This window comes from Lepisosteus platostomus, chromosome 4 (genome assembly GCF_059453375.1).
Source record: "Lepisosteus platostomus isolate fLepPlt1 chromosome 4, fLepPlt1.hap1, whole genome shotgun sequence".
NCBI lineage: Eukaryota > Metazoa > Chordata > Actinopteri > Semionotiformes > Lepisosteidae > Lepisosteus > Lepisosteus platostomus.
In genome coordinates, this window is record NC_142614.1 from 45,057,962 (window position 1) to 45,072,375 (window position 14,414).

At 38.1% G+C, this 14,414-nt stretch overlaps 1 protein-coding gene across 1 annotated transcript in view; it reads left to right on the plus strand.

Annotated features, from left to right (window-relative positions):
• The first annotated feature begins 201 nt into the window (after positions 1 to 201).
• Positions 202 to 14,414, plus strand: part of serinc5 (serine incorporator 5) — a 49,425-nt gene continuing 35,212 nt past the window's right edge. The window contains exons 1-2 of the mRNA XM_088629592.1: positions 202 to 724; positions 13,214 to 13,381. Coding sequence (XP_088485718.1) covers positions 698 to 724; positions 13,214 to 13,381 — 195 coding nt within the window. The 5' untranslated portion in view covers positions 202 to 697. The remainder of the gene's footprint in view (positions 725 to 13,213; positions 13,382 to 14,414) is intronic.

Genomic DNA, 14,414 nt, shown 5'->3' on the forward strand with positions numbered 1-14,414 from the left:
TATTCATAGATAACTACAATATACAGATTCATATAGAACATTACTTGCCTTACAGCACAATCTCCTTGACTTTTATGCACATTACATCATTTTTGTTCTTCGAAAACATAAATCTGTGTCCTCAATAGTTCAGCACTTGTTAAAGCCAACTTTCGAATACGATCCACATCACCGTTAAAAAAAAAAACATCTTGTCACCGGAAAAGCAAATGGGATCCAGAACATCTGACGACAACGGAAGTGATTGAAAAGCGAAAAATGAGAATAATTATTGAAAGAGAAATTGCTTTTCATCGAGGGAGATAATGGGTGAATTGAATTATTTTTAATATATGCTGATATCCCGCAGTCCGAGTGAACTGTCCAGCTGATGACAAAGCTGAGTTTTGTTTCTACATGGTGCTTACTGTACTGTTTGTGTTTTTAGAAATTCACTGCAGACCTCGGTTAGGAGACGCTGTTGTGGCTTTTGTCTGTGCTGTTTCAGGAGTGGCTCAGCAGCAGTAGCGCCATCACCGACAGTCTTAAAAAGAAAAACAATAAACGTACAGTATATATAAAGCATCAGCCTGGACCAGCGCATTATTTATGTGTGAGCTGGGATTTGGGAGGCTGAAGAACAACATATCTTTCGACCTCGAGCTGGAAATCTACGGGGTTATAGTATTACAGTTTAAAAGGGATCCCTTGAATCAGAATGTCTGTTCGATGTTGCGTTTCTCAGGTAAGCAGCTTGATTAAAAGTTACACTTTTCTTTTCCGTGTTGTTTGTAAGTCGTTATTTTTATATGAAGTAACCCATTTAATAATTTGCATCCATTTTATATGTGTATCTATAGCCTCGTGAGAGCTGAAACTGACATTAGTGTGAAGTACTGATTACATTTTGGTGATTGAGATTTTAATTTATGATTTGAATAGACCGGGACTAAAATTGTAGAAAATAAGAAGTCTACTTCATTCATGGCAATGAGAACACTTTCTTGACTTTTAAACACGTCGGCACATCCTTTACAGCCAGCTGTGGGTTTTTGATTCATGCTTTTCTGTTTCATAAGTGGTTTCATTGCCTAAATTATATGTATTAAAGATGCGGGCAGCTTATCGATTTTTAAAGCTAGTATCTTTTTTAAATACTCAATACTCAGATACTTTTTTAAATACTCAAATTAGACCAGACTTTGTGTTGAGTGAAAATTGAGAGATCTGTTTAAATGACCAAAGTCTCTTACATCCAACCATCAATATTTTTCATAATTGTCTTTATGGGTTTTAGTCATGTGAATTATTTGTGGTGGTGAACGTATATGTAGATCTAATTTAACAAAACTAGTTTTTGCCTTTACTGTTGTAACACCCGAGATCACTCTTCAGATTAAAGCAAACGTATATAGTGTTGTCGTGCCCCTCTAAGGTCCTTCTGAAGATTCAGAGTAGCGTAAACTGAATTTGAGTCTTCAACAGGGAGTTTAAATTCGTCAAATACTCGATACATTACCCTTTTTAATCATTGCTTTTGATCTCTCTAGTTTATGTGCGAATCATTGTAATTTGATTCAACAAAAATGCTTCCTGTACGTTTTATAAGTGTAAGAAAATGTATATTTTAGTTGTCATAAATAATTTACTGAACAGCAGATTAATGTTACCTATAAATCGCCTGGATTGGCCTATAGGCCTTCTTTGGCAGCACAGTATAACGTAACAATAGTGTTGTACATCAGAGAGCATCTAGTGTTCTTGCATTGTTAAAATTCTTTGTGTTTGCTCTACTTGCAGAATATCCTCTGAATAAATCAAAGTTTAAGTTGAATTGAAAGGGTAATTGAATTGAATTGAAAAATTATATATATTTGGCAGATGATAGTTTCAGAAAATGCATATTATAAAAAAACACTACAGCATACTCGTTTTTGGTATTTGCCATATATCATATGCTAAGGCATGAGAAAATCTTGAAGGATTTCCCTGCTTTGCTTCTATCAATTCCTGAACATTTCATACTGTTTTATGGGGAACAAAGGGCATTTAAAGTTTAGATGGTAAACTGTTTTCAGTTTAGTTATAATTTTTTTAAGAAAAAGGTTATGTGAACCTGATGTGGCATCTCCTCTTTAATAAAAATAGTTAATGTTTTTCAGCTCTGTTAAAATAACCAGATATGATATGTGTGCCTTTGTAAGAATGTGGATGACCTAGATTTTCAGAATAAACAAATTCTCCTTACTTTTTTGCATGTGGATGTTTTTTTTCTTTATCTACCAACTGCATATGTGATATTGAAGGAAAAAAAGATTTTTTTCCACTCAGTAAAGACATATTTTTTTAAAAAGCACAGTAATAAGTCATTAATGTTGCAGTTTCTCAGTAGCTTCTGGAATTAAGTTAATTTGTCACATAATTATACAATTTCCCTAAGACTGGTCACTATATTACATTGAACTGTGATTTGCAGTGTTAGTGATTTGATCTTAGAATTAAGAAGTGGGTTATGGCTGGCTACGAAAATCCGCAAAGTTAGCTTTTTTATACTAATATTACATTTCATGCCTGCATGAACTTTATGTCTTTATACAATCACGCCTATTTGCAAATAAATTGAAAAATAGTGCATGAAACAACACCCATACTACAAGGTATTTGATTGGTACATTGTGAAGCATAAGGTTGCTGTCTGTGAGGGCCTAAGTCCAAGCAAGCAGACGACTTAGAAGTTCCAGACTGCAGTTGAAATATATACTTAACTCTGCTGGCTATAAACCTTACATCTGTAATAAATGGTTTGCTCTTATGCCTCATCTATGAATAAGAGTAGTCAAAGTTTTAATTCTATAGCAGTTGTTCTTTGAAAGAACCAAAAGAGTCCTTAAATAATTTGAACAGAATCTCCACCCAGGATAATTCAATATCTCACTTATTTGGATATTGTTAAGAGCATTTATTTTTTTGCAGTACTTTATGACCCCTTGCTCTTTACTAAATGCGACGATATACACTGTAATGTCGTTCCTTTAATAGCTGCTGCTAACACAACTCTTGTTTCCTTGTTCATAAGCCAATCAAGAGATGTCTTTTTTTTAACAGGTTATGTAATCTGAATCTGAAATATTTTCTGGAAATGCAGTATTTTCCAACATACAATAAAGTATACCTGTAAGACAAAACATTTCATTGTGATTTAGTGGGATTCAGGTAAAAGACTCAATCAAAGATTTAAGTAACCATTTAAGGGTATGCCATAAAACATTAACTATTAACACCATCCAATCCAGTTATTTATTTTGTGTATTCTGTGAGGAAATATTTCCACTTCTGTTATTCTATATACAGTACAGATCTGTACCACAACTGCTCACTTGGTAATTATGTGTGTATTAATGGCTGATTATAGTCTGTCTTGTGACATGGTTTGTAGCTTCTTCTCAGTCTCAAGACATGATGGCTCTACTTACCAAAATCTGATACAGTATAACATGCTCTATCTAGGGGATTTATGCAGTTAATGAAGTCCAGCTGTGAGTGTGGGTTGCACAAGCTGGAACTTTACAGTTTTTGCTAAGACTTTTAAAAGGATGTGATTGATGTTTTAGGGCAAAAAGGAAAATCAATGTAATATGCAGGCCTTAACGTTTACAGTATATGATATTAGAAAATGGTAGCCTTTCATTTAGGGAGAAACTGTAGAGAGAGACGTGAACAGTGGAAATACACTTCAGGTTCAATGAGTCAAGCCTGGAAAGCTTCTTTCAGTGTAGCGGAGATTTTCCAGTGTGGTACTATACACAGATGTGAAGAAACTGCCCAACACAGCAGATTTTTGAACAACATGCTCACAGAGTGAGTAATGCACTCCCTTGCTAGGACTTCCCAAATCCTTTTAACCATCTGATGGTAGGAGTTGATTATGATGATTTACAGTACAGTCTGATACAGTGTGTAGTATTTTCTTATACAAAATATGCAAGGGCATGGCTTGTGGGAGCTGGAATATTGGATGTTTTTCAAGATTAATGAATCTACAATATCCATCTAATTTAATGCCTGAATGAAATTGTAAATATGTGCGAGTGTTTGTTAGGATAAAAACATTGCATATTCCTTTAAATGTTGCTGTTTAAGAGATGCAGGGATCTTCATCTTAACCCATATAGTAGTGCCTATAATGCCTTTTTCTCAATGGCCACAAAAGCATTGCTTCTTGCTCTGATTTCATTGAAAAAGCAGCGTCACAATTTGTACCCGTTTTGTATGCTCTGCTGCTTGTGAACACGATCAGCTTGCTGCATGTGATTCCTGTACTAACAGAACAATATGTCTTTAGAAAAGTGTCTTTCACTTCTGAAAAAAAAAACACAGGAATAGGTAAAAAAAACGGATTCATCCATTTAAAAGTCATGATTGCACAAGTGGGCGGCACTGTAGCACAGCTGTTAGCATTGCTGCCTCACAGCACTGGGACCCTGGGTTCAGTTCTGGTCCTAGGTTGCTATGTGTGTGGAGTTTGTGAGTTTGCATGTGTTTTTTCACTGGGTGTTCCAGTTTCTTCCCACAGTCCAAAGATATACTGGTAGGATAATTGACTTCTGGGAAAAGTGGCCCTTTTGTTAGTGTGTATAATTGTGTCTGTGTGTCTGCCCTGTGGTGGACTGGCATCTGTCCAGGGTGTGTCCTACATTGTGCCCATCATTTGGTGGGATAGGCTCCTGCTCCCCTGTGCCCCTCTGTTGTGTAAAGAGGTTAGAAAATGGGTGGATGAGTATAGAAAATTACCTTAATGGGTCACACAATTAGAATTACTTTCTGTGCAATAATATCAGTTCCTATAATTTATATATTGTGAGCTTTATGTGTGGCACAGACCGAAATAAAACATTTCCCAGTCATGGCCATCCTTACAAAAAGGACCGTTGTAGCGCCATCATGCTATGGAGAAGATTCTCACCAGCAGGGACCGAAAGCATTTTAAGAATTGAAAGAACAATAGAATAGGCAACAGAATAGAACAGATAGGCAAATACTAGAGGAAATCCCATCTAATCAGCTTAAGATGCAAAACTGACAGGACGGTGATTTAAAGGTACACTGGAGTGGCTTACAAATATGCAAGTGGCCCAGTCAAAGTCTTAACTTGAATCCTGTTGAGGATCTGAAGAAAAGCTTGAAAACTCCAGCCTGTTAGCGACCACCAAGCAATTTGTGACAACTTGAACAAATCTGCCAAGAAGAATGGGATGATGGTACAGGTTTACCAAACATTTTTAAAGTTACCAAATGCTTCTACCAAATATTGTGTTCACCATTCTAAGTAAAATCAACATATTTATTTCTTCAATTTGAGCTTTCAGGTTTTGAATTAAGTATTGTTTTAAAATACTGTATGCTTAATTTTATATGTTGGCAAGGCACTGTATATGATTTGTGATAATTTTAAATCATTTTTCCATTTTCATCCAGTTTCAACGCCTTATTTTTAAAAAACAGAGAATTAAAATAATTTTGTGCAGTAGCCTATATCCTTAAATAGAAGTTCCTTTTTACATATAATTAGTAAAAACTGATGAGAACTACACCTGATACTATAAGATACCTATGTTAAGTTTTAATTATGGATTAGTTAATTTAAACTATGTAATTCAGAGCTCTTTTCTGTTGATTTAATTACTTGTTTTCCTTGGTACTCAAATCAGTCACAGTTGTCAACATATGGTATTTGGCAAACACTGAAAAAACAAACTGTTGTTTTGCTGTTTTGTAATAGGTTGACTAAAAGTTTTTTTTATTGGAGATTTTTAAACTCTAATTTGGAATTTCTCTGCTCTTTCTTCTAAGTTGTTAAAACTTTACATAAACTCTTGTGAATTTCAGGTCTGTTAAGAAATAGTGCCTCACCTACTTCCAATATAGAGTCCAAGTATTTCAGAAAAAAATGTGAATTTTAAACATTGCTTTCAAAAGGGCTGGGGGAGCTTGCAGTCAGAGGAGCTAGCTGTGTTTATAACTGGCAAAGAATCTGTAAGACAAGTTTGTAGGAGGCTTCGTCTTTCAGATAAATTTCTTTTGTTTTTTGTCATGCTTCAGTTATTTGTGTGTTCTTTGACGCTCAGAGTGCATGAAATGTTAAATTCCTTGATTGATTGAGAGTTTGCATTTACTATATCCATGTTCTTGTGTCAGGTCTTTTGTCTTTTTCTTCATGCATATGAATTCTTTTTAGATGCAAAGTTAAATGGGCGGTGTTGTTTGTTTCCTATAAAATGACTATGCCAGTTACAGCCTCAATAATGTCAGCAATCACAGTTTCAGCTGTTTAAACAATACATTTATTTGTAAAAACCACAGTTAAGTCACTCTCAGCTGACAGGATACAAACATCTAGATACAGTGGGTGGGAAAGTCAAACATTCAGCTCCAGTGTTCTCATATCGTTGGGTTTTATTTGCAATAGACACAACAGCTGTTCCTCCTAGTGTTAAATAGAATCACAGTATATTCAGTTTTTATTCTGCAGTGTGTATACAAAACAGGCAAAATCAAGCATTGTACTGTTACAGTCTTGTTGTTGGTAATCATTTTTGATTTTGCTTCCCTAAAGTAGTTTTCTTTTGAGGGTCTGTACAGTATGTACATTTGTACACCTCCTTAGAATGAAACTATTCACTGTGTCATGCAGTGAAGCCTGACATTGCTGTGTATTTTCATGCACTCTCACAGTTTGATAACTGCTTTGCCATATGTAAGGGAAATGGAACATCTCATCATGACCTAAATGCAGTTGCATGCCTCGCTGAAGCAACAGCACAAATGTTTAATAGCTTCAGCCTAGAATTAGAAAAGTTTGCCTACCAGTGCTGTGAGACTATGTATCTTTTTCTTCTTGCCAGCATAACATTACTTTGACAATTGCTGTAATCTGATTTTACCTGAATCTGATTCACATGAAATAGAGATATTTAAAGACCTTTTGGTAAGGGCTCCTCAAAGTATTGAGTGAGAAAACAATTAGCAAAATACATAACAATATATCTCCAAAAGCATCAGCAAATGGCTTTTTCTTGGGGTGCTATCTGTGTGCAGTTTGTATGGTTTCCCCATTATTCGTGTAGCTTTCCTTTGGGTGCTCTGGTTTCCTTCCATAGTCTGAAGGCATGCTGGTAGGTTAATTGGCTTCTGGGAAAATTGGCCCTGAGTGTGTGCATGTCTGTGTTTGTGTCTGTGTGTGCCCAGCAATGGACTAGTGTCCCATCCAGGGCATGCCCTGCCCTGTGACCCTGTGTTGGATAAAACATTTAGAAAATGGATAGATGTTCCACATAACAAAGCATGTTCTATCAAATCCTCTAATAGTCTAAATGGACCATATATAATTGAAGATGGAAAACCTACTAGATCCCTCATATAACTAAGATAACTCACAATATCTTTCTATCTCAGTGTCATCTAATTTATAAGCTAATTCTTCTGTTTTTGCTTTATAAAAGTTTACACTGACTTCCTAGGGGTAATGTATTACTTGGCATTCGGCCATGTTTTCTTTCAGGTCCTGAGCAGCTACTGTAGCTTCCTTTACACTTAGATGTTGTATATATTTATCTGATGCCTGTGCATGTGTTTTCACTTTGTTATACAAGACCAGAATTAGTTAGCAGTTGATTAAAAGCACAGACATCAATGAGTAAAACAGGGTCTATCAGCTATGTCTCATGTTAAAATACTTTGTGTTAAACGGAAAACAAAGGAGTTGCTTTGGGAACACTGTAATTTAATCGGTCATGCCAATAAAGCTCTTTGAATTTGAATTTGCAATTGACTTGGGTGTACTGATGTGATGCTTATCTTATTTCATGGTTCTATCACAACACTTGAGGTGACCTATGTCACACTGCTTGTATGTGATAACACTATCATCCCTTTGCTTTAAAATACTGAATCCGAGCTATGTTCATAAACTCAGACTTTCAGTTATCCTTCTGATGAATTATTCATAACGGGAAATATTAAACTCAGCCTGAATCAGATATCTGCTTGACGTCTGCTCTATTTTTTAGTGGTCGCCAGCCCTCAGTTCCTTCCCAGATTTTTATTACTAGAATTGTCGAGTATTTTAAACACCTTTCAGATATAGAATAATCGGTGTTTTTTCATGTCTCCGTGTGTAGCTGTGAACCCTGCAACCACATAGGGGAGAATGAGGGAATCTAGGCAAACCTTCCATCTGCCCAACTTTGAGCCTCCCATCTTTTAAAACTTTGCAGATGTAGGCATCCTCTCACGAGGGACCAGTAAATGTAGGGGTTTTGTGCTTTTACTGGGACAATTATTAATTGTAGCAGTAAGTCACAAAATGATTCTTTGATGGCTGTTAGAATCAACCTTGTGGGATAACTAAAACAACGCACACACATGGATACTCATACACGAGAATACATTTATTGATACATAAAATGTGCATATAAACATAACAGATCTTATAGTGAGGGTAAGCAGAGTACAAAAGGTATATACTCAATCACGAAGAGTTACAAACCAAGAGGGACATACATTCAGTATATCATTCATTTATACCGTTTCGTAAATGAACTTGGATTACAACTTCTACACTAGATACTCAAAAGCAAGTACATCACTCATAGTAATTAAATTGATATCAACTGGGGTTGAGGTAACAATTGAATTCTCAAGATGTAATGCAGAATTTTGAATACTCATCCAATCTGTGTGGATTCAGATATCCCGCGGACAAAGAAGCAGTGGCAGGCTTGTTGCTGTGTCCAATCGGCGCTCTCGGGCTCGGTGCCAGGCAGTGCTCGGTGCGGATTGCGACGTGGTGGGAGAGATTTCTGCTGCGATGCGCTGCTGATCCTCTCTGAAGACCAGCTTGTTAGTTCTGGCTTACTAGCAGAGTTATAAAAAGAGACTGCGGGTCCAAGCAGGTCACACTCTTTAGACAGGAAGAAGACCGGTTCGTTTCTGATGAAGCACTAGTCCTGAATACTGGTATTCAGCTGTCCACAGTTCCAACCGTAGTTCACTTTTTGATCAGGTGAGCGTTCGGGGTGGGTTCATGAGAGCTAACCTCGGGTGGATCCTTTGGTTACGCGCTGGCGACCTCCGTTCTCGACTCTTAGAACAAAGGAAAGTCCTGCACTTGGACACACTGGCCGTTACGTGATTGTCTGAGCTGAGTCTGACATGGATATCCAGGAGGGGCTCTGAGTCTGAGAATGTCCAGGAGGTGCACGGAGGGACTGTGCTGCCTGTTTTACCTGGAGGAACTACGGTCGTTCATTGGTTGAAAGTTTCGTGGGCATCCAAGACCCACATGGGGTTACCATGCCCTACCAGTTCCTGATTGGCTGATCTAGGTGGAGGATGAGTAACCATGCACTCTGACCTTAGAGTTGTAAACAACTTAGGATGATACCCTCACTTGGAGTTTCAGACTGTAAGGCGCCAGAGATTACCATTTATTAGGGTTGCTGGAGAATCTCAGCATTGGGAGTTGTTCCTTATCAGGACACTCTATCAGCTAGAAAAACACCTTAAATGTGAACCAAATGGAATGGCCTCTCTGTATCTAGCACCACTGAGACGAAGGAGAGAGGGACTGGCAAGGGAGCAGCAAACTTAATTCCTGTACTTTAATAAGCCTTGCCACTACACAGTCTATACAACCCTAACCTGGAGATTCAGCCTCCTCCCTCACTGACAGCACTGCAGGCACCCTGGGGCTACAAGGGTTGTGTTGTCTCTGATAGGGTCTGACTAATCCCACCCTACCCTCTTGGGAAACCTCCAGTCACAGTGGGTTAGTGACATGAACCTGTGATCATGGAGCTCAGCCTGCGCTCTGGAAAGTGCCTTTACCTGCCATTAGGACTGGTAGAGTGGAAGACCCCCATGGAGAGGTGCCAAGGTCTAACTGCAGGGCTGGAGGAGAGATGCAGGAGACGAATGCGAAGGAGAGAGGGAAATGTAGGATTTGACATTGGGAATGATTATGATTTAGGACAGCCAAGTAGAATTCCACTTGGCTGCTGTCATCCCCCCAGAACCTTAGTTGTTGACTCCATTTCATGAGAAACAACAACAGGAGCAAGAATTTGCCAAGAATTAAATGTATTGAAAAAGTTTGTTAGTGTTTAGTCATAGTCAATTTGGTTTAACCTGCTTGGCTAATGGCTAAGCTCCTGGCTAATGGACAAGGAGGCTAGGACCCCTCTAAAGAAACAAGTGAGTCCACAAACCACAAGTGCAGAACTAAAGAGGTTTAAGTGGGGCCAGCAAGGGACGCTTACCCTGCGGTCCATGTGGGTCCTAATGCCCCAGTATAGTGATGGGGACACTATACTGTAAACAAGTGAGACATTGATCCGAGGTCCTGACTCTCTGTGGTCATTAAAAATCCCAGGGCTTCTTTCGAAAAGAGTAGGGGTGTAACCCAGGTGTCCTGGCCAAATTTCCCATTGGCCCTTACCAGTCATGGCCTCCTAATTAATCCCTCTCTATGATTGGCTTCATTACTCTGCTCTCCTCCCCAGTGATAGCTGATGTGTGGTGAGCGTTCTGGCGCACTATGGCTGCCGTCACATCATCCAGGTGGGACTGCACATTGGTGGTGGTGGAGGGGAGTCCCATTACCTGTAAAGCGCTTTGAGTGGAGTGTCCAGAAAAGCGCTGTATAATGTAAGCCATTATTATTAAAGGAAAACCATGAAGAATCTGACTAATGAAGAACTGAAGAAAACCATGAAGAATTCTGTGACTAATGGTTTGACCTGTTGAGCTCTTTCGGCAGTTAAAGAAAAGGCTGTAAAAATGCTCCTTTAAGGATATCGGTATTAGATTTTATGTAGGTGAGGCAGGCCTCTAATAATTACCTCTTTTCCACATATTGAACAGAGAATTTGTGTATTTCTCTGATACTAAGAACCAAAAGGGACATTTTGCTCTTGAGAAATGCTCTCTTTTCTGGGAAGTGAATTTATCACCTGGGAGGTAAAAAAATATTTTTTAAAAAGAGAGACAGTATTTGGAAATGTGAAATACGAAAGAAAAGTTTTGTGCCCCAAAGAAATTAAAAAGTGGTAATGATTAAATAATAATTCATTGTTTTCCTGGAAAAGTTTAGAGTACTGAGATAGTGCTATGGAGTGTGGAAACCATAATTGACCACAATTCTAATTCTAACTCTAACCACAATCCTCAACTCTAGCCTATCACCCCTAAATCATAGGTGTGAGATAGAGGGTAATGTATTACTAGGGTTTGTATAACGGCTGTAGGAAAAGTTAAGAAAATGGTAAGAAAAGCTAATCATAGCTTTAACACTAAACACTTTTAATGCACATGTCATATTTGATATAACCAGGCTAGAACTTTAATGTGAGAAAGTATGATTAGTCTCGCCTTTTTAGCAGTTTATTGTTTATTTTATTAAACCTTTAGTTTAAAAAGTTGAGTGATACATTGTGGTGCATATACAGTACCATTAATGCATATTTCTTTTTTTTCTGATGCTTTATTTGTATTCGTATAAGATGACTTTCAAGAGTAATTAGAAAAATATATACCACAAATATAACTCAGCAAGTTGTATTTGTGCACACTACAGAAGGTAGTAGAGCGCGATATGATGAAATATTAGAGCACATGGCATGATAGTACCCTGTTCAGTTTAGCCTACATGCTGAGACAGACATAAGGCAGAGCAAATTCAGCTAAGAATGCAACGACGCCCATGAAGAGCATGAGAAATTTTCTAGATGCATTGTGCTCCAACAATAGCCAGGTTATTGTCTTTCAATTAGACATGCCTTTCTGCGAAGCAATGCGTGTGCTTTTCACGAGGAGGCCCAAAGCATGCAGGGAAGTACAATGGGACTCACACAGCCTGAGAAGCAAAGCGTTGTCTGGCTTTCACTTTGGAATGAGATTGCATCATGGATGCGTTGGGGGGGGGGGGGGGATTTTACAAATAGCAGGGGTGTTAACCTTTCCACGCAGTGCTAAGAAGATGGCTGTTGTGGTGAAAGGATATTAATGTTGCCTAAATGAAAAATGTAAATATGCAGGCTGACCACCTGTCTGTGCAGGAGCAAGAAGATTCTGCTAGCATTCACAAGTGGATGTTGTGGAGACCGGTATTTTTCAGTTAGGCCCTACAACAGATGGGTGTCCTTTAACTGCCATTTGTCACCACTTTGTGAAACCTGAGCATAGTTTTTTCATTCATTCACTTCTTGTGTAAAAAGAAATACAATGGATACAATATTATTCTATATATTATATACATTATATAATATTATTTTTTATATATATAATAAAAATATTATTTTAGATTATAGTTTATATTTCCTATGAGGTCTAATTGTGTTGTTGAGCAAAGTTTCTATTAATTAAATTATGATGAAAGAGCATTTAAGTGTTGCTTAGAGTTTGAAAGCACATATAAGTAGAGTTTTGTCATTAATGACCTATTCTGAGACACCTACCTACACCTCTCTTTTAAATATCTTTTAATATTTTTTTAAATATTTAATATCTTGTCTTGTAGTAGTCTTAAATTGATCCAGTTAAGGATTAAGTGAGCCAGTCTTATCCCTTCATTACCATTTTAACTAACTGCATCGCAATGTATATATTTAAGATGAACATCATCAATATCTAATCCCTGTGAGTTGCTCTGGATAAAAAAACATGTCCTCTAAATACCCATCCATCCATCTTCTAACTGCTTTATCCAAATCAGGGTGGCTAACCCTGTAAGCAACAGGCACAAGGCATGGTACACCCTGGGCAGGACGCCAGTCCATCGTCGGGCACTCACTGATCATAGGGCCAGTTTTCCCAGAAGCCATTTAACCTACCAATATGTTTTTGGACAGTGGGAGGAAACCAGAATACCCGGCAAAAACCCTTGAACGTTTGAAAGCGTGCACTGATTACAATGCTAACCACTGCGCCACCATACTGCATGTGAAATATATACAGCACTTCATCAAAATATAATTAATGTAATAATGTTGATAAGTATGTGTTAGAAATATGAATCTAATATTAGTTGGCAAAAAGTGTACATAGTGTGTCACCTAACAGCAGCTCAGGCTTAAATTTGCCAGAACGTAACTAATAGTTATAAAAATAATCTGTCATGTCAAGAGAATTCAAGGTTTGCTCTGAAGTGTAATGGCAGTGTGTTTTCCTCCTGCTGTAGCTAGCGTGCTGCTGTGGGTCGGCAGCCTGCTCCCTGTGCTGCAGCATCTGCCCGAAGATCAAGCAGTCCACAGCAACCCGCTTCATGTACACCCTTTACTTCTTTCTGGTGACGGGCATCTGCATCATCATGATGTCTCCAACAGTGACCGATGCAATGAAGACTAAAGTAAGACCTTCAGAATTACCTTGTTCATCCCTATGTAGGTCATCACCAGGATCAAAAACAATCAAAAGGTACTGTTATGTACCTGTTATGTAAAAATCATGACTGTTGAATTAAACGTGTTTGTGCTATTATGTTTTTTTTATGCTGATGTTGGTCATTTTGTTTAAAGTGACATCCGTTTTCTAAGTGCTTTATTAAATCTCGGCAAACAGTAGGTGCCAGGCAGGGTACACCCTGGATGGGACGCCAATCCATTGTAGGCGCTCAGGCACTCGCACCAGGGCCAGTTTTCCCAGAAGCCAGTTAACCTGCCAGTATGTTTTTGGATTGTGGGAGGAACCAGAGCACTTGATAAAACCCCCGTGTATACAGGGAGAACATGCAAACTCCACACAGATAGCACCCCAGGCCTGTAATTGACGCCAGGGCCCTAGTGCTGCAAGGCAGCAATGCTAACCACTGCACCACCATACTGCCCTGTAAGTAGCACTGACTGTCTAAATGAAAGAACCTGTTAAATTATATGTTTAGATTTTAATGACATGTTACTGAGTTGGACTGGCAGAATTTTGCTATGATTTAAAACATAATAATGTTAAGTTTCTTAGTGCTAAGTCTGTCCGCCCCAGTACCATGCTTTCAGATTACAGTGAGTGGTTTAAATTACTTCATGCTTTAAGGTCAGTGTGGGCTAAAACAGCAAACATGGCAAGTCTTGTGACACTGGAAAGTGTAACATATTGTTAATTCTGTATTTGTTTCATAACAGAAAGCAGTTTCACATTAGTTGTCTTTAAGAACTGTGCATAGAATTGTATCAGAGGGAGCTAACATGTACTGTATATTTGCCTGAAACATCCAGATAAAATGAAAAACACATGTTATATAGCAACATATATCCCATAAATGATAATGTGGTAAATCTGTTTAATGTGCATGATCGTGTAGAAAAGGCTATGCCCTGACACAGTTTGACTGAATTATTAACAGACCACATGGAGATTATTCACAGACCAAGCGGTCTGCAGTACAT